The 19,270-nt window shown below is 33.1% G+C and overlaps 2 protein-coding genes and 1 long non-coding RNA gene across 6 annotated transcripts; 1 reads left to right on the forward strand and 2 right to left on the reverse strand.

Annotated features, from left to right (window-relative positions):
* Positions 1–8,845: 8,845 nt before the first annotated feature.
* Positions 8,846–9,555, forward strand: LOC147945650 (uncharacterized). Its single transcript, XR_015596675.1, has 3 exons — positions 8,846–9,051; positions 9,129–9,180; positions 9,283–9,555. It is a non-coding gene; the product is annotated as an uncharacterized LOC147945650 (long non-coding RNA).
* Positions 9,556–10,830: 1,275 nt separating this feature from the next.
* LOC104790616 (ATPase 8, plasma membrane-type) lies at positions 10,831–14,865 on the reverse strand. The gene is made up of 12 exons (XM_019246690.2): positions 14,778–14,865; positions 14,304–14,660; positions 13,915–14,229; positions 13,386–13,832; positions 13,179–13,301; positions 12,973–13,077; positions 12,558–12,867; positions 11,948–12,462; positions 11,694–11,867; positions 11,426–11,608; positions 11,176–11,345; positions 10,831–11,085 (listed from the first exon to the last, which is right to left on the reverse strand). Exons 1-12 carry the CDS (start codon positions 14,826–14,828, stop codon positions 10,989–10,991), a joined length of 2,847 nt encoding a protein of 948 aa, XP_019102235.2. The 5' UTR covers positions 14,829–14,865; the 3' UTR covers positions 10,831–10,988.
* LOC104773581 (pentatricopeptide repeat-containing protein At3g42630) lies at positions 14,788–17,186 on the reverse strand. 4 transcript variants are annotated; one of them, XR_765141.3, is made up of 4 exons: positions 17,032–17,186; positions 15,700–16,944; positions 15,111–15,192; positions 14,788–14,865 (listed from the first exon to the last, which is right to left on the reverse strand). XR_765141.3 is itself a non-coding variant. In XM_010498225.3 (2 exons), the coding sequence occupies exons 1-2, from the start codon at positions 17,137–17,139 to the stop codon at positions 15,784–15,786; spliced, it is 1,269 nt and encodes a 422-aa protein (XP_010496527.1). In that variant the 5' UTR covers positions 17,140–17,186; the 3' UTR covers positions 15,470–15,783. The 4 variants fall into 4 exon arrangements, 1 of the variants encoding a protein (XP_010496527.1); XR_765140.3 differs by having other exon boundaries at positions 15,111–15,196; XR_015596674.1 differs by having other exon boundaries at positions 15,076–15,196.
* Between the last annotated feature and the right edge of the window lie 2,084 nt (positions 17,187–19,270).

Genomic DNA, 19,270 nt, shown 5'->3' on the forward strand with positions numbered 1-19,270 from the left:
TTTTCTATATATTATACTCTAAAATGTTAATATATATATATATATATATATATATATATATAAATTAATGATATGATAACATATATATTATACATACATTACATATAACCGATTTGTTACGTATAAATATATTTCGGTTTGTAAAGATATATAGAAATGTTATTCTGCCTCAATGGTAGAGAGTGGTTATGAGTGATAAAGGTAGACAGTTCAATTCTTGCAGGGCTCAATTTTTTTTTGTCTTATTCTTCTAATGAAAACGACGTAATGAAAACGACGTCGTTTTGGTTTAACGGAGATTCTAACGGAAGTGAACCCCGTCATCGTTGTTTAACTGAAAATTTAACGCCGTGCCTTAAATGGTCTAGTCAACGAAAGTTACCTATTTTTTAACAAAGTCAACAAAAACATGGTGATTTAAATAACATTTCAGAAGTTGATGGCTTTTTTCAGAAGTTGGAGACTTTTTTTGATATTTTCCCATTAAATAACTATAACAGTATATAACCTTAACCACTTTAACCGGAATCTTGTGTAACCATAACCGTTTATCAAACAAAATCTCTAACTCATAATATTAAACTAACCTTACAAATTTATTTTAATATCAAAATAGCTACAACAAAACGTATAACTATAACCAACACAAATAAACCAAAGGTGGAAATGACTGCATAGGGATGAATGAGTTGAAAAAGATGGGTTGAATAAAATTGGTTGAATAGCATTTAATCATTCATCGACTTAAATTAATAGGTTGAAAAGGTTGAATGAGCATTCATTCAATTTGTTACTATTGGAAAACTTATTCAACCCATTCAACTAAAGTTGAAGAAATTTATAAAGATCATTTGATCAACTCTTTCACCTCCTATTTAGAAAAAAATTATATACTTTTATTTTCTATTGTAATTTATAATTAAAATTATTTTTTTAAGTAAAAATAAGAAGTTTAAAAACACACTAAAAAAAGAATTGGTCCACGGAAAATAGATTTTTTTAGTTAAAAAATTGATTTTTTTTACTATGTCCAATAAAACAAGACTAGTCTCTATTTATAAATTTTTTAAAATGATAAATTTTGGTATACTTTTTATTTTATGTAAAAATAATAATGTAAAATAATTGAGATCAGGGAAGTGTCTTTAGTCAAGTGGTTACAGCACCACCTCTGCGACCGATCCCACTGGAATTCGACTCCACTAAGTCGCGTTATCCCGCGTAGTAGGGTTATGGCTATGAATCGGGATTTTTCTATTCAATGAAAACCAAAAAATATCTCTAAATCATAATATTAAACTAACCTTACAAATTTATTTTAATATCAAAATAGCTACAACAAAACGTATAACTATAACCAACACAAATACACCAAGGGTGGAAATGACTGCATAGGGATGAATGAGTTGAAAAAGATGGGTTGAATAAAATTGGTTGAATAGTATTTAATCATTCATCGACTTGAATTAATAGGTTGAAAAGGTTGAATGAGCATTCATCCAATTTGTTTCCATTGGATTCAACCCATTCAACTAAAGTTGAAGAAATTTATAAAGATCATTTGTTCAACTCTTTCATCTCCTATTTAGAAAAAAATTATATACTTTTATTTTCTATTGTAATTTATAATTGAAATTAATTTTTATTTCTTAAGAAAAAATAAGAAGTTTAATCACACACAGAAAAAAAAATTGGTCCACGGAAAATTGAATTTTTTAGTTAAAAAATTGTTTTTTTTCTATGTCCAATAAAACAAGACTAGTCTCTATTTATAATTTTTAAAAAATGATAAATTTTGGTGTACTTTTTATTTTATATAAAAATAATAATGTAAAATAATTGAGATCACGGAAGTGTCTTTAGTCAAGTGGTTACAGCACCACCTCTGCAACCGATCCCACTGGAATTCGACTCCACTAAGTCGTGTTATCTCTCGTAGTAGGGTTATGGCTATGAATCGGGACTTTTCGATTCAATGAAGACAAAAAAAGAAAGAGATCAAATAATTAGGAGGAGATAAAACTCACAAAACTATCATCAACTAATCAAAATTAAGGGAACCTTCCCACATAGAAAAAAACAACTATCTACAACCCAATTACCATCTTCTCCTCTCATACTTCACCACGTGGCAATGCATATCTCACCTGGCAACTGTCTAGTTGCATTTTTTCAATTCAGTTTAATCCACATAGGTTTTTTAAAAAAAAATTAACAGCTTCACTGTATGAGTTAAACAATTGAAAATTTTACTCAAACATCCTTATTGTACATGGTTTTAAGTGATATTTAAGATTTTTACATACAAATTAAATATATATATATATATAAGTTACCTCTTTTCAATAAAAGCATCACTAAATAAAATAATTTCAACCAATAACAAAATACAATACAAAATATGATTGGTCAAAATAAATTAAATACATTTAATTTTTGCACACAAGATTGTAAACATTACTTAAAATAAAATAAAAATATTTTGCTAAAATATAACTTAAAGTGAAACAGAAGGAATACAAGATAGAACCAAAAAAAACAAGTCAAAGTGGGAGAAGCTAATAAAATTAAAATAAATTAGACCAGAAAACGGCATGCCACACTAAAAGATTGCTTAGCAAACAGAAGAGCATTATGTGCGATTTTGTCCCTCTCCTTTTTATGTTTGGTCTAAATAAAAGATGATTTGTCTTTCTTCTCGGGTTTCATTTCACCAAACGCAAAAATCTATATTTTTATATACTATTTTAAAATTATTATTTCCTTTTAAAACAGCAGGTGGGCAATTTAAAATTGTTAGAAACTGTAACTGCTAAAATGGGTCAGATTAAAATCTTTCGATTTAGGAACAGAATAATGAACTGGTCTTGTACTTGTGTTGTGTCATAAACTGCTGAAAGAATTATGACGGCCTGTTTTATTTAGTTTACTTAATGAATAAGAGTAAAATTAAAAAAAACTTGAATCCCACTTGGTTAACGTAGTTTAAAACTTTTCTTTAAAAATTCACTGGAAACTTACGATTTTGATTTACAAGCTTGAGTATTTTTAAGTTTATGTCTCAATTAACTAAGAACACTGAAATTATTTTTGATAATTTTTGTATACGACTAACCTCACAAACCAATTATGTGATTCAGAATATTTGTATTGTATACTAATTTTTGTACGGGGAATTTTCAAAAATACCCTTTTTCCTATGTCACTTTTTAAAAATACTAAATCATGTTGGTCATTTTCAAAAACACCCCTTTTCTATGAATAAAATCACTAAATTCTAAACCCTAAACTCCAAATATTAAACTCTAACCTCTCAAAACTATATCCTAAATGTAAAATGAGAACCCAAAACTAAAAAAAAAAATTCTAAAAATTAATTTAACACATTGAAATTATGTAAAATAGAGTAAAAATGAAAATGTTCAAAAAAGAGAGTATTTTTGAAAAGAGATATCCCAAAAAAGGGTATTTTTAACAAATTCTCTTTTTGTATTTTAGTTTTTAAAGTCCTACTTATAAACATGGCATCATTATATATATATATATATATATATATATATATATATATATGTGAGATATTAGAAGTGATGTGAGATTATATATGTGAGATGATTAATTCATCTAAATTAATTTTGAAAGACATATATATTTATGATATTTTTTTGACAATACATAATTAGAAACTATTTTGTTCCAATGAAATTAAATTAAAAAAAAAAGGAAATAGCAATAGTGATATATGCTATTTACTTTGACCTATACTATTTTTATTTTTAGTTGAAATATTGAAAATATGTATTAAATTATTGTGGTTCATAACATATATGTGTATAAATATAGTGCTTCAAATTTATATCTAGCTAGAACAAAATAAACACGATTAATTAAAGTTATGAAACTTTTACATTTAATAAAAGCTAACTAATGCTTGCCAGATGAAGTTTATTTTTCTATTATAATGAATTATCTTTTAGTTATTAGTTTATAATTTTTAAATAAAGTTTTTATATATATCAACTCATGTTGTATCACGGATCATAATCTTATATATATAAGAGAGACAGATAGAGAAGCATTGATTCTATGATTTTTTATTTTTATTTACATGAGTACTCTTAAGGAAAATATTTAATAATCACTTCATTCAAATTAACCAATGTCAATGTCGAAAAATGGTTGCCCTTTTTGCAACATTTACAAAAACTATGGAAAAGTGTGTGAAGAGTTTAAAGAGTTTAATGTGCATAGTATACATAAAATATAATAGAAAAAACAATACAAACACTTGAGAAGAACTATAAATACATCTTAATTTATTCGCTATGTACCTGGTTTCTTCACAATAAAAGATAGAACAATACAACGATTCTATATCTTCGATTTTTACCTATAAAATACGACTCTGAAATGAGATCATCTTTGTTCATTTCTGTATTACTCATCTTTGTTCTATTAACGCCGGTTCAAGGTAATAAAAGTACAATATATTTGGTTATACTTATGTCTTTTTTACATATTTGGAGTTTTCTAGTTTAAACATTATTAAGATTTGCGTGGAGATACTAATAAGATAGGGTCATAATTTTGCAGGTTCTCGATTGGAAAGAACTTTGAGAGAACTCATCAGTCAAAAAATTAAGGTGAGCTATCTACTAAATACAGCCACAGATTCAACAAATGATACCAAAAAATATTTGTACACCTAAGATTTTTCTTTTTCTTTTTCTAAATTTATTTTATAAAATTTTTATCTGTTTTTATTTATCCCTTATGATTTATCTCGATTGGACTGATCTCAATGGTTCGTTTATATTGCAAATACATATAGGTGGTTCAAAGATTTTATGCAACGAGTATTACTGGACATGATGAACAACTAGTAGCTGTAAACAAAGTGAAGCAGAGAGTTCATCATCAAGGTTCTAAGAAAGCGCATCATTCGTTGCCTAACATCCATGAAGATTACTATGGACCAAGGGGCCACCGGCCTCGGCACCATTAGGCATTAGCTATTCTTCTTCACTTATCCTTAGTATTTTTTTTCTTTTTTTCTTTTCCAAATCATTATTTTCTGCGTTTTATATATTTATTTTAATATAAATTTTGACATTGATGAAATTAGCAACAAAGAAAAAAATTAAATGTAACATCAATTCCTTTTACGTAAATTGTTAGGGAAATTTTCAAAAATACCCATTTTCTAATACCATTTTTCAAAAATACCATCTCTTTTAAACTTTACCAAAAAAGCCACTAATTTTTTTGCAAACTTTCAAAATTTGTGTGTAAGCTTATAAATATATACAAAATTACCTTTATATGTGTGTAAATTTTTTTTATATTTTATAAATACAGTATAAATACCTTTTAAAAACTGTTTAAAAATCTTTTAAAAACCTTGTTAACCTTTTAAAAACCTTGTAAAAACTTTTTAAAATGTTTTAAAACTCTATAAGTATTTGGATAGAGTCTAGGGATAGTAGTTATTATCTAGAAGTATCTTGTGAACTATATAAAACTTTATAATTTTTCATATTTAAAAAAGGGTATTTTTGAAAATAGATAGATTAGGGGAATATTTTTGAAAAAAGGTAAACCAAAAAATGATATTTCTCAAAAATTCTCAAACTTTTATTATCTTCACAAAATATAAAAATTAGCAACAAAGTCATTTTTGGGTGTTTTATAGTTGCTATTAAATGACCAAAACGATGTCGTTGTAATCAGTTTCATTGCCATGTAGACGCCACGAGTCGTTTGACTCAACATTGTTAAACTCCGACTCAACACTGTTGGAACATATGTTGAAATCGACAATATTTCATACAGTTCAGGCAGCAAATTTAAATTTTAATATGGTTCATGTTGTTATTTGCATGGTATTGAAGTATAGGTATGAAAAAACGTTTAGCAAATACAAGTTGAGGTTGATTTTGGCAGTTTTTTCAATACTTTAGCGGAACTATTTATCAAAAATATACAAACAAACAAATGTTTTTGTATAGATCGAGACCCCTAAATTCTTTGAATAAAAGGAGGGTACTGAATTGATATTTTAAAAGATTTTATAGTATTATTAAAATCGATTGTTTTTCAATTGATGATTTTTAAAAATCTTTTAAAATCTTATGTTATTTAACTTGGAATTTATATAAAATCAATTGAAATAATGTACAATATCTTGTTATTCAACCAATAGTTTATAATAATTACTTGAAATCTACTGTTATTCAACATATTACAACTATTGTAAAAATTGCTGCTATGAGATTTTTGTTTGTTTCTCAGTTGAAAAATATGACTAATAAAATCATACCTTAAAGGTAGAATTTTGAACATTTGAAAACTAAAAGCATCACTATTTCAGAGTTTGCCCTAGCCGTTTTCCTCTCTGGCACAACCACCGAGGAAGCTTCTCCCGGCGGCGTCAAGACCGATCGGCATCGCTGGGCTCTAGTTCTGTAATCTTCGTCTTCTCCTCTGTCCACAAAACTCCGTTAAGTTCTATTTTTCTTTCACTAGAGTCCTCTCAAGATCTCAGATCTCACCTCCGGCAATGTGTCAGGTTCATCACCTTCCTCTCCTTCCTTCGCCTCCGACTCCCTCGCTCGGCGAACTTGCTCTTCTGAGTCCCCAACCGCCTGATAGTACCCCTCAACCCCTCGAATGCTCCGGTAACCTTGTCTGCTGACTCTCGAGCTGGCTCTTTCCGTAGTCAATCCCAAGATCACTCCGCTCCTCGGATCTATATCCTCTCTCCAAGGGTTTTATTTGGCTGCAGATGGACGGGAGCTCTGTTTTGATGTCGGAGCCGTGGAAGATCTTGACAAAGAATTCTAAAACTTCGGCGTTCTCTGTTTCCCCTTTGTTACCCCCTTTGGCCTAGGTTTGCTCTCCATTCCTATCTCAAAATCCTGGTAGATAGTTTACTTTGGTTAAACTATGGCACATCCCTGAACCGGAAGCAACTCTGACCCAATTATGATGGCTGTATATCAAGCTCAAATCTGTTAGCATCGGTGTTTTCTGCTTGGTCAAGTCGAGTTCTCCTCAGTAGCAGAACATGGATTCCTTCTAATTTGCTTGTGAACTACTTGTATCGAGACTAGTATGTATCCAGGTTTTGTCTGAACTCCACTCTTTCCCATTCAAAAAAACATTTGGTTAGATTAATGCTCCCTTTAGTCCGAAGACTGCTTTTGAACCTTAAACCACCATTGTTGCTAGAATGGCACAAGAGTCTTTTGAAAACCATGTTAATCGGATACCCTACGGATGATCCCACTTATGGAGACAGCTTGAAAAAGCTTGGAATTATGATCCCACCTCTATGGAGCGGGGGTTACCAATTCTTTACCAACCTCCTAACTATACCTTGCCTAAACTCAAAGCTCTCTAAACCAAAAACCAACCACTTTCTGAAGTCCCCTTATATAATCTTGAAGACTAGTGGCATTATGACCCCCACTCTAAGGAGTAGTGGTTACCACAACCTCTTTAATTTCTTCTCTCTCAACATTGGACCAGCAATTACCTCTGTAGTCACCGGTTATCAAAGCCACATCAACCATGCTCGACAATTTGGCAAAGCTCTACATAGAGATAGACCTCCTCATATTGGTGATACATCCAACTTTGTCCTTTTCATCTCCGCCCAGTCTTCGAAGAATCAAGACAATGGCCACCTACTCCTCCATTGACTTGCTCATGGAGTTTGCCTTGACCTCACAGATTCGATGTTGCTACCTAGCATGTGGTTCATAGCTCTCAAGCTCTTCATATTGACTGCCCCTATCTATCTTTGTACCTTTACTGTTCTCTGCTTTGGGAAAGAATCCCATATGTTGTATTTTAAACAATTCTTGTTTTGTATGTTACCTTCTGATTACTGGAATGATACCATCTGGTTGATAAAAAAAAAAGTAGAATTTTGAAGGATTTTAAAAAGAACATAAAAACTCTCGGACATATACAACTGCATACAGCCCCGTTTTAAAATTTTCGATAACCCTTGGCAAAATACAAAATATGGATCCCCTTATACATCTCATATCAGGAAAAAAAATTCAATAAAATGAAAAAAAAATCATGAAATCATCAATCTGAAATCAGATAAGTTGGAAATTTACCGACAAAAGAAAAGAAAAAAAAAATAGTTCTTCTCTGCTATGTGTAGAGCATGCGTCCATTCAGCTACAGACTTCTAAGCTGCATCAAAAGCTTGGTAGAGCTGAAACATCAACAAAAAAAGGTATCAAATATTTAAAAGAGAGTAATAATCAAACGAACCGTCTTCTTCTAGCTTTTGTTTATGCAAAATAATAGATAATTGTTTCAAAATCCATATTCTATAAAAATTCTTTTTCAATACACAAAATTACTAAACTATTCAAACTTTCCTCAGACATTGATGACCTCAAATAATTTTTCAGCAATTTTAACTTAGAAAAACTTCTTTCAGCTGATGCTACTATCACAGGAGTGGTTGATAAGATCGGAATCTGATCATCATGACTCACGATGACGAGATAAATTACAAAAATGGTTGTATCGTTTGCTTCAAGAAAGGGAAACATGTTTTAAGAAAGGAAACACATCTTTTTTCTTTTGTGAAAAAACTAGATTAAATGAATAAGTCTTTTTGGTTAAAAGAATAAAGATAAATTTTAATGAATTATAGATCTTTTATGGACTATGGACATGCTGTACAAATCAAAAGTCCTAAACAAATCAAATAGACCCCTAAATATATATATTTTTTTTGAACACCGAATCCCTAAAAAAAATTGGTCCCCCGGCCACCGCCCTCGCCGTATCTTTAAGTCAAGGCTGACTGCATAGAGCTAATAATTATCTCCTCGATTATTGCAACTTTTCTTACTATGAAACATGACAACACGAAAACTATTTTTTGTGATGGAATGAATAGTGAAGTTGTCGTCGAATTAGCATCCAATCACGTTAATAAAACTTTATGAACCACATGTCAAATTCTGTTTTCATGTGACTTTTTGTGCTGGGATTGGGTATGGATCTAGAAGCTCTTGATTTGTATGTACCTGAAACTTTCTCAATTGATAATTTTTTTCAGAAGCTTGGAGATTTGATTATATTTAGTTTGATTACAGATTCTATCGAGATTGGAAGAAGATAGAAGCATTTGTTGGATCAAAAACAGTGGTACCATTAATTTGAAGAACCTTACGTAATTACATATATTTTCTCTGTCTGGTTTAATTTTTTTTTACAATCATTGTGGTGCATCGCCTTGTTCTTCCAAAGGGTTTCTGTGTTGAAGTCGGTGTGGCCATCGGAACAGAAGCTAACCGTGGTTTGTTGTTTCTTCAAGACTTGGCTTGTAAAGGGAATTTTTAACAGTTCCACATATTAGCATTTTCTTGTTTCATTAAAAGAAGAGAATCATTCCATCTTACTTTTTTTTGACAATCGGAGATAGGTTGAAACATTAGGAGTCAAATTTTCGTTGTATGTGTTGTAAAAATATTCTAAAATCTGATAGAATCACATTTATTTTCTATTTAGAAAATATAAAAACCCTAAAAAATAATCAGATCTCCTAAAAAATCACCTTTTTCACTAAAAGGATTTCATTGATGGAATGCGTTTGAGTTATACAAAGCTGAAAAGGATCAAAATTCATTTGGAGGTAGAGCCGGCGGATACAGAGAAACCCCCAGAAACTTAAACAACCAAAGAAATCTTACAAACTAAATATTAAACCAAACCCAACAAACACTGCAAAGCTAATAAAAATTCATCTCTAAAAACCAAATCAGTCTAGGACTCCAAGACAGGAAGACAACGACGCATGAAATCTTCTTCCGCAGATGAAGAAGAGTCCGAGAACAAACAACAAACAAACGCACTTGAGAGTGAATGGGTAAATTGCAGCCAAACAGATTAGCAAGGAAATTGTAGAACCGAGATGAAGAAGAGCACCAGCCAAAGGAAGAAGAAACCAACCCCTTCTATACCGCTAAATGTTCAATTGAAACTCAACCCAATACCTCTTGAGAAGTGCTTAAGCCAATCCAGGGGAAGACACAAGGTTATACCTGCTGATATGCTCCAGTTGAAGAACTTATTTAAAGGTACGGGGAGGAAGAACTCTTCATCTGCTGGGAGAGGTAACATGGCCCCGATAACATCTTCTTTAGATAGTGGACGATAATCTTTTATGTTCTCCCGTCGAGATGACTTCACACCGAAGCTGAACCAAAGGCTAGAGAGAATCAGATTCACTTAAACAGAGAGATAGCTGGGATTTGGACCGATCCTAATTCCGTTGAACCACCTCCAAAGATTGGATTCGACTTCCAAAGAAACAGACCAGTCGAATCAACGTCATCTGAAGCAAAGAAATGAAATTAAAAGACAAATTCTTTTCTGGATCTGAGTTCAAAATCAGAGCTTTGTTGTGGACGAAACCAAAAAAACTTGAAAAAGAAAACTAAGCTGAAAACTAAACATACATAGGGCCACCGTAAACAGTGATATTTAGAATTAGATCTTGGCGGCGGGGATTAGGTTTTTGAAAGAGAAAAAGGGAAAAAAATAAATTGTCTTTCTTAGAAAACGTTCCTAAAAATTTACTTAAATCTTTCAAAATTTTAAAATATTAAAATCTGATAAATCCTATAAAATATCAAATTGAATACCCTTTAAAATATTTTTGCATATTAATATACATTGAATGGTCGATTATTAAAAGTATATCATATACTCGAATGGTAAAAGGTCGGATATCCCTTTGAATGGTATTTAGTGTAGTTGGAAAAAAAAAGATGAAATGGAAGAAAAAGAAAGAACTTTTGTAAATAAACTAGGTATTATTAAATTTCAGCCAACGGAAAAATATGTTATATCTCATTTTGTTGCTCTCTTTTCGTTACATGTAAGTTTAAAAACAATATAAGGAGAATAAATAGCTTATTTTGTTAGTCATTAGGGTGTAATCTTAGAAATAATTAAACAGTGTAGTGTTGTTGAATGGTATCAATGTCAAGCCCCTTGAGCTTCACTACAGATTCAACATGACCCTTTAGAGTGTGAAGCTCTCTCAGCCTACAAACAAGAAACGATACCTTGTTAGATTGGTTGGTCTGTCCAATTACATTTTGTAAGAAATTTGACAATGATAATTAAGTTTATTACCTAGCAACTTCGGCACGCCTCTTAGCCTGCTCTGCTATTTCAGAGAGCTCGTGGTTGTTGTCATGGAACATTGCTTCAGGGGGTGGTAGGCCATGGAGTGTACGTTGAGCTAGTGCCCATTGAGCCTCCCTCTCTCCTTTTCCATAATCTTTCTTTGTTGTGAAAGCAGTCTGCAAAAGATTAAACAGCTATGACGCTCACAACTAATATTGCATTTAGAGGTAAATTTTCCGAAAAATAATTTGCTCACTTTCTGTTGGATCATGTTATCCCAAGCCTTGCCAGTGAGGGCGTAACGGATGATGAACTTGAGGATGTCAAGAGGAATGTAAGTAATGATACTGTATACCCATATGACTCCAGCCCATCCCCACCCACAACCTATAATTCTTGCAAATCCCCAGTTTGCGTACACAGCGATCAATGTAGCCACCTTGTTTGTTGCATAAAACCGACGCATGTCTCAGACGCTAATGATTAAAATGGATAACAATATGGAACCAAGAGAAGCTACTTACCAATTGTGCTATAATAAAGGCTATTATGAGCAAAAACCCAGGTCGCTCAACGAATGACCAACTCCTTGATCTGGTGACAAAGATAAGTGCTTGACTAATAATGCTCACTTGAAGGTATAAAGCTGCCATAAGCTCTTCCTCATTGCCTTGAATGGACCTCGCCCCAAATGTTCTCTGAAATTTAATATTGAAAAAACTAAGTCTAATAATACCAAACATAATGTTGTTGATTGTGATATTGTAATACTACTTACGCTGAAGAAGTCAGTATCATGAGCTAGCCAGAAAAAGAGCACAGTGGTAAGAGCCATGTAGGTTCCTAGAACAACGCCAGTGGCAAAAATCTCATTGAGCTTCCAAGAATCTGGCACCGGGGAAGGTTTAACCCTGTCCTTAGAGATGGTCATGATGGTTCCATCATTTAGGATTGCGATAATCAAGACCATGAAAGGTGCAAAATCAAATCTCCAGATCAAAGCAACAAGCATGAATCCCAAAACAATACGGATAGTGATAGAAACAGCGTAGATTGTGTAGTTCTTCATCCTCTGGAAGATAGCGCGACTTGTCAGTACGGCACTCACTATCACGCTTAGTCCTGGTTCCGTTAGAACAATGTCTGAGGCACTTCTCGCCGCATCAGTAGCATCTGCCACTGCGATTCCGATATCCGCTTTCTTCAAAGCCGGAGCATCGTTTACACCATCTCCAGTCATCCCACAAATGTGCTTCCTCTCTTGTAGCTTCTTTACGATTTCATACTTGTGCTCTGTGTAAACCAAATTAGAACAATGTAACTGAAGAATTATTATTATTATTATTGGTCAACAACTAGTTATAACATTGACTATTTCAATATATTACCTGGGAAAACTCCAGCGAATCCATCAGCTTTCTCAATGAGCTCATCGACAGGGATGCCAACTAATGATTCATCCTTTGAATTGTTAAGGAGTGAAGTGGATGGGTACATGTTGGTTCCCATGCCAAGCCTACGGCCAGTCTCAATACCAATGGCAAGTTGGTCACCAGTAATCATCTTTACATTGACACCAAGCTCAAGGGCTCGTCTAATAGTTTCCGCACTGTCATGTCTTGGCGGGTCAAAGAGTGGCAACAAACCAACGAACTCCCAAGGACTACCATCACTTTCTTTAGTCTTTTCAGGCACAGTCTGCATTTGTATCAAAAAAAAAAAAAAAAAGAATTTTCGTCAACTCTTATAGATAGAACCAAAGATATTTCTGTCCATAACGTGATGAGTCTAACTATGATATACCTGTTGAGCAACACCAAGAGAACGAAGCCCACGTTCAGCAAAACCATCTATAACTTCATGTGCTTTTCTTTTAGTCTCTCCTTGGAGATTGCAGAGTTCAATGATCTAGTAATAAATAACGTTACAGAAACAAGCTAATGGTATCAGATAAAAGATATACTTATAAGTTACATTAAAAATAAAATCAAGCATCATAGTTTCATTACCTGCTCAGGAGCTCCTTTGCTGCTCCGATGCCAGTCTCCGCTTTCATCAATGTATGTGATGGCTGTACGTTTATCTACAGGGTTAAAGGGCAAGAAATGCACCTCTGTGATTCCTGCTCTCGCCTATTTATTTCATAAAAATAAAATAATAATAAGGATATATAAAAGAGTAATTAACTTATAAATGAATCCAAAAAAAGTATGTACCTCTTTCGGATCACCCAACATTCCGACGATGGAAGCGTCAATGGCATCTTGGTTTTCAATCCTGGAGGCTCTTGCAGCCATCAATACAACTGAATCAGTATCCATGTTCGTTGGGAACACTTCAATCAAGGACTTGTCGACGGAGAGCTTGTTAAGGGTTAGGGTTCCAGTTTTATCACTGCAGAGAACATCCATTCCAGCCATTTCTTCAATTGCAGTCATCCTCTTGGTGATGGCACCTTGTTGAGAGAGTCTATGTGACCCAATAGCCATTGTTACAGACAAAACTGTTGGCATGGCAATTGGGATTCCTCCGATCAAAAGTACCAACAGATTATCAATGCCGTCTCTGTATGTGCGGTGTTGGATAGGGTACATAATCAATATCTCAATCAACATCCCCAATCCAATTGAGCATATACAGAAGTTACCAATTGAAGTCAAAACCTGAACAAAAAACCAACTGTAAGAGCCAAGACAGAAGACCAATTGTTACAGTATCCAAAAAAGTTGTTCATTTCTCAAGTACCTTTTGGAAATGGCCAACATTGTTGGTGCTGTCAACAAGATGAGCAGCCTTGCCAAAGAAGGTGTGGACACCTGTAGCAATCACAACAGCCTCAATCTCACCTTGCTTGCAGGTTGATCCTGAGAATACTTCATCTCCAGGGTGTTTGGTGACTGGAAGGGATTCACCGGTAAGAGCCGATTGGTCAATTTTGAGAGGATCTCCCTGGAGAAGACGAGCATCAGCAGGAACAATGTCACCCAATTTGATGCTTATCAGATCACCCGGAACCAAGATTGCAGCTTCTTGCTCCCCCCATTTTCCATCTCTCAACACCTACAATCAAACATCATACACTAGATAACAAAAAAAAAAAGAATGTGCAGTTGTATTGCTAAAAATTTGCCTACCTTAGTCTTAGGGGCAAGATTGGCCATGAGAGCTGCAGCGGCATTGCCAGCATTATTTTCCTCGATGAAACTGATGGTGGAGTTGATGATAAGCAACACCATAATACCAATAAAATCTTGCCAATCCGGTGGCTTTCCTCCTCCGTTTGCTAAAACAATGGCCATGATTGCAGCAGACTCCATAACCCATGAGAGAGGATTCCACATGAACCCCAAGAATTTCAAAAACTTGTTCTCTGATTTCTCTTCAAGCTTGTTTGCCCCAAATATCTCAAGCCTCTTCTTTCCTTCATCGCTTGACAAACCTTCTTTTGAGCATTTTAGTTGCTCAAACACTTCTTCAACAGGGATCCGCTCCTAAAATTGTCACCAAAAAATAGTTCTAATGTTAGAATTTCCACAAGACCAATTTAGCTGGTTCAAAACTGTGGTTTATACCAAAAAACCACAAACATGTAAAATATATATTCTTACAAGATCCACATTTTCTTTCTTGATTTCGTCCCACGAGATCTCAGATGCCATTTTTCTTCCTTAAAAGAGAGATATGATCGAAGTCGATCTAAAAAATTAATAAGGATATAAGAAGTTATATATATCCGAAGGAAGAATCAACTTCTTCCTTCTCTCCTTGCTCTAATACCCTCTCCTAACAGGTCATGCAAGACACTCTTAAGAGGAGACCATAAGAGGGAGGGAGAGAGAAGAAGAAGCGTCTTATACAAGATACCTAGTGAAAAGAAAAAAAAATACAAAACAAGAACACACTCACAATAACCCTTGTTGTGTTACATTTAAAACCCTCACCAGCGATCCATCTTTATTCTCGGAGCCTTTTCTTCTCTTTCAGCAGGTTTAGTGGCTCACCTTATCTTTCGCTTCATTCCTTCTGTCTTTATTCGTACATTTCAGTTAAGCTTACTAAAAATAGTGCATATTAAATTTAGGCTTCTATTTTAAAGTAAATTGCCGGAATTTACTTTCGAGGAGTCAATATGTCGAAGGTCCACAACTCTTCCGATACCAAGTAAAAGAAAATAGTTGAAGTAAATTTAAGTAATAAACAGCCTATAGATACACTTTGGATTGTGATCTAGTAGTCCTAGATGATCAACATATTCACCACCCAAAATAATATACTTGTCCTCGAAACTGTGTTTAATAGGTTTTATATAACTATTATTGATATTGATTGCTTTGCTGAAGCTTTTTTAACAATCATTACATCTAAATACATATAATGTAGGTATGATCCATCAATTCAAAGAAGGAGCAAAAAAAGGAGAAGCCAAATACTTGGTATAATGCAAATTATGCAAGAATGTAAATATGTGCCTGTACTTTGTAATATAATGTAGGAATAGGAATGTGATAATGAGCAAAGAAGAAGACTCACAAGCCTCAATGAGTTTCAAACCATCCGGATTGTGATAATGAGCAAAGCATGACAGTCACTGCAGAAAAGAGGTGGCAGGTATAGCTAGTAATTCCAGAAAATCTGATCTCTCCGCAACTTTTTCTTGAGATAAACTCCAATGAGCATTCTATACGTCCAGTTTTTGCGTGGACTGAACTCCAAAACAGCTTCTGAGCTAAGATGGAAATCCCCTTTTCCGAGTACTTGAAATACAAGGGGGTCAGTTAAGACAGCAGGAGAATCGTCCAAGTTCATTCGGTTGTATACAAACTCCAAATTTCTTGCTAGTCGCCTATCCATGTATGCATCAACCACACATCCGAAAGTCACAAGATCTGGAACAATGTTCAAACGTCTCATATGTTCAAGAGTGAGATGTAGATCCCAGAAGAGAGCCATTCTAGAAAACGCAAGGGCGCGAATGTTAAAGGTGGTAAGGTCAGGAGTGAAACCAGCATCAAGGATTCCAATAAACTCTCTCTGCAAGCTTTTCATCTTAAAGTCAGCTGCATATGAAAGTAATACAGAATTCCGTAACAGATTCCCCAGGTCTCTTCTACAGAGGCCAACATCTGACAAAAACTCACGAAGCCGATAAAACTTCCTTTGTTTTAAGTATGCTAGCAACACAGCTCTCATCTCTTCTTCCTCCATCACAATCCCAAACTTCCTAAGCCGCCGGCCATAAGCCTGCTCCATCTTATCTAAAGAACCCAAATAACTATAGTATCTGACAACCGCACTAGCAGTGGCAGAATCTAACGGCATTCCCTTTGAATCCAATTCCTCTATAACTCCCTCCATCAATTGAAACTGACCATTCTCTCCGAAACAGGATATAGCAAGTGAGTACACAACCGGAAGCAGCTTAGAGTACCTTGCATCTACATCCTTGGTGATTTTGGCAACTTCATCAAAACAACCAACCTTCACATAAGCAGAGATAAGCTTTGAGATGAGAAAGAGATCAGGCTCGAAAGAGCTGTTTAACATCTCATCCCAAATCTTACTTGCTCCAAGAACAAACCCATTCTCGGCAAAACAAAGCATTAGAGCGCAAAGGGTTCTGTAATTTGGCAACAAGTTATCTGATTTCGTCTGGATAAAGATCTCATGAGCTACTTCAGGCAATCTTCTCTGGCTTAAGGTTTGAATTAATGAAGCATAGTCTACGATTTGTATCTTTCGACTGAAAACTCTTGATAACTTCGATTCCTTAATCAACTGTAGACACCAATAAATAAAAAATCACGATATGTACAGTCTACAGTCAAGCAATGTAAATTTAAATTAAGAAACTGGAGCAAGTACCTTACGAGCGATTGAGTGAGGAGACGAATCCGTGTAAAGAGATAAGAGCTTGAGATTTTGGGTTTTGAAAGAGAGAGGATAAGATAGAGTGAGCCCCGTCGCAAACATTGCGACCCAATCACCGGTGCGGAGGAGGAGGAATCGAGTCGATGATCTCTGACGAGGAAAGATATAATTGGGCTTGAGAAGCTAATTGGGCCTATGGATGAAGAAAATCTGCAGGCCTAGAGAAAGTACCTTTGTTTGTTTTGAGGTTTTTATTGGGCTTTTGAGACTATCTGTTCCGGTTTACAAGTATTTACAATTGATTTATCATCTAGTATTTTTGCCGAAAATTTTTATATTGACTTTAATATTAGTTACCAAAAAATTTAAAACTAATTATAGGTAAGATTAGAAAAATAAGAAAATCTTTCCACCTCGTTCAAACATAAATATATGATTCCTTTTTATTTTTATTTGAATTTATATTTAAATTATCTTGAATTATTCTATAATACATTTAATTAATTAAAACTGTGATTTTTTCCAGCATATAATGTAATACAAATTTTTAAAAACAGACATATATTACTCAATTTACGGGTACAATATCCCACATCGCCTAAAAAAGTTGGGCAATGATTCAGAGTCATACTATAAAAGAGACCAAAATGATTCATAATACAAAAAAACTTGATTTATCGGACATTCAAACTTAAAAACTTTATTTGGTTTATTCTGATTCTTTATTTAAAGATTTTTTAAAAGTTAAATATTATAAATTGTTATATTTTATAAAAAGTGAATTTTATAAATATTTACATTTTTTAGAAAGTTAAACTTTATAAAATGTTAAAAAAAATAAATAATATTTAAACATTTATGATTTTTCAAATTTATAAAGTTTAAATAGTATAAATATTTCAACTTTTAAAAAAGTTAGAAGACCTTTAAAATATTAATAATATATTTAAACTTTTACGAAACTTCAAATATGAGAAGTACTCAACGTTTTAAGAATTCTAAGTATTATAAATATTTAAACTTTATAAGAAGCGTCAATCTTATAAAATGTAAATGTTTACAATCTTAATAAATAACATATCAACTCAATCTAATATTTATAATACAAAACAATAAATATTAAAAATTAAAATGATATAGTGCGAGTTATATAGCAGGACGGGTTTGTCGATATTTATATAAATCTAAAATATCATTACTTTGGTGTTACACGGGTAAAACATCATTTCATTATTTTGTTAATAATATCGGTATCAGAGAATAAACATATCTAATTAAATTGATTAAATAAATATTATGTAAAAAAAAATTATATTGCGGTATTATATAGTTTAAATTTAAACCATAAATTATCAATTATTATATAATTATAACATATTTAACCAACAAATACAATTTATAATTTAATTATTTTAGTTATAAATAATATTCCACGCGGTGTACTGCGGGTCCTAATCTAGTTTGGGAAGTATTTGTAATAAACACTTATGGTTCATATTGACAAATTTGTCTCAGGTGCGATAATTATTCTCGTGTGTTGGGTTCCATTAGTTTAACCGCAGCTGTTGCAATTGCAATTGGAGGAGTTTGTGAAGGTAGAGGTGTCAAACAGGCCAACCCGCGAGTGTAACCTGCTAAAACCCGGGCTTGACCCGCAAGGCCCGCTCTTTAATGAACCTAATATCTAGTGTTCATATCCGCCCCGCTGAAGTACTATTTGAGCTAGGTCCGCGGGTTTGGAGCCCGCTTGACACCTCTATGTGAAAGTAAAGAAAGAGAATTACAGCTTCAAACGTTTTAAAACTAAATGATTGATTTAGGGATTAAAAATAAGTGTTTTTGGGGAAATTTGTGATCGCTTGATTAGCGGGTGCGACAATGTTTAAACCAAAATTACCAATGTAATATCATATATAATTATGAAATATAAAAACTGTAAAAATATAGATTTCAATAGAATTATCACTTTTATTATAATTTTATTTTATTTTTACATACTTTCCATTTGACAATAAATATTACAATGATTTCAAGATGGAACAATGACAATTCATATTTTCTATTTTACTATAAATATGAAATAATTTTCATCAAATAAAAAAGTATTTACAGAATTAAACTAAATAAAAAGTATATGTACATGGCAAGTAGGCAATTTAGAAATTTCACTTACAATTTACACACTCGATCAGTTCAACCCAGAGATTTACCAAAAAAAAAATATAACCTAATT

This window comes from Camelina sativa, chromosome 4 (assembly GCF_030686135.1).
Source record: "Camelina sativa cultivar CO46 ecotype springtype chromosome 4, ASM3068613v1".
Lineage (NCBI taxonomy): Eukaryota > Viridiplantae > Streptophyta > Magnoliopsida > Brassicales > Brassicaceae > Camelina > Camelina sativa.

What these genes read in the sequence shown, in the direction of transcription:
- LOC104790616 (XM_019246690.2), bottom strand. Translation starts at nt 14,828, where the DNA reads ATGGCATCTGAGATCTCGTGGGACGAAATCAAGAAAGAAAATGTGGAT. An exon ending in ATCTTGCCCCTAAGACTAAG is followed by an intron (nt 14,230 to 14,303) that starts GTAGGCAAATTT and finishes GTTTGATTGTAG; the next exon opens with GTGTTGAGAGATGGAAAATG. An exon ending in CTCTTGGTGTTGCTCAACAG is followed by an intron (nt 12,868 to 12,972) that starts GTATATCATAGT and finishes ATACAAATGCAG; the next exon opens with ACTGTGCCTGAAAAGACTAA.
- LOC104773581 (XM_010498225.3), bottom strand. Translation starts at nt 17,139, where the DNA reads ATGTTTGCGACGGGGCTCACTCTATCTTATCCTCTCTCTTTCAAAACC. An exon ending in CTCACTCAATCGCTCGTAAG is followed by an intron (nt 16,945 to 17,031) that starts GTACTTGCTCCA and finishes TGGTGTCTACAG; the next exon opens with TTGATTAAGGAATCGAAGTT.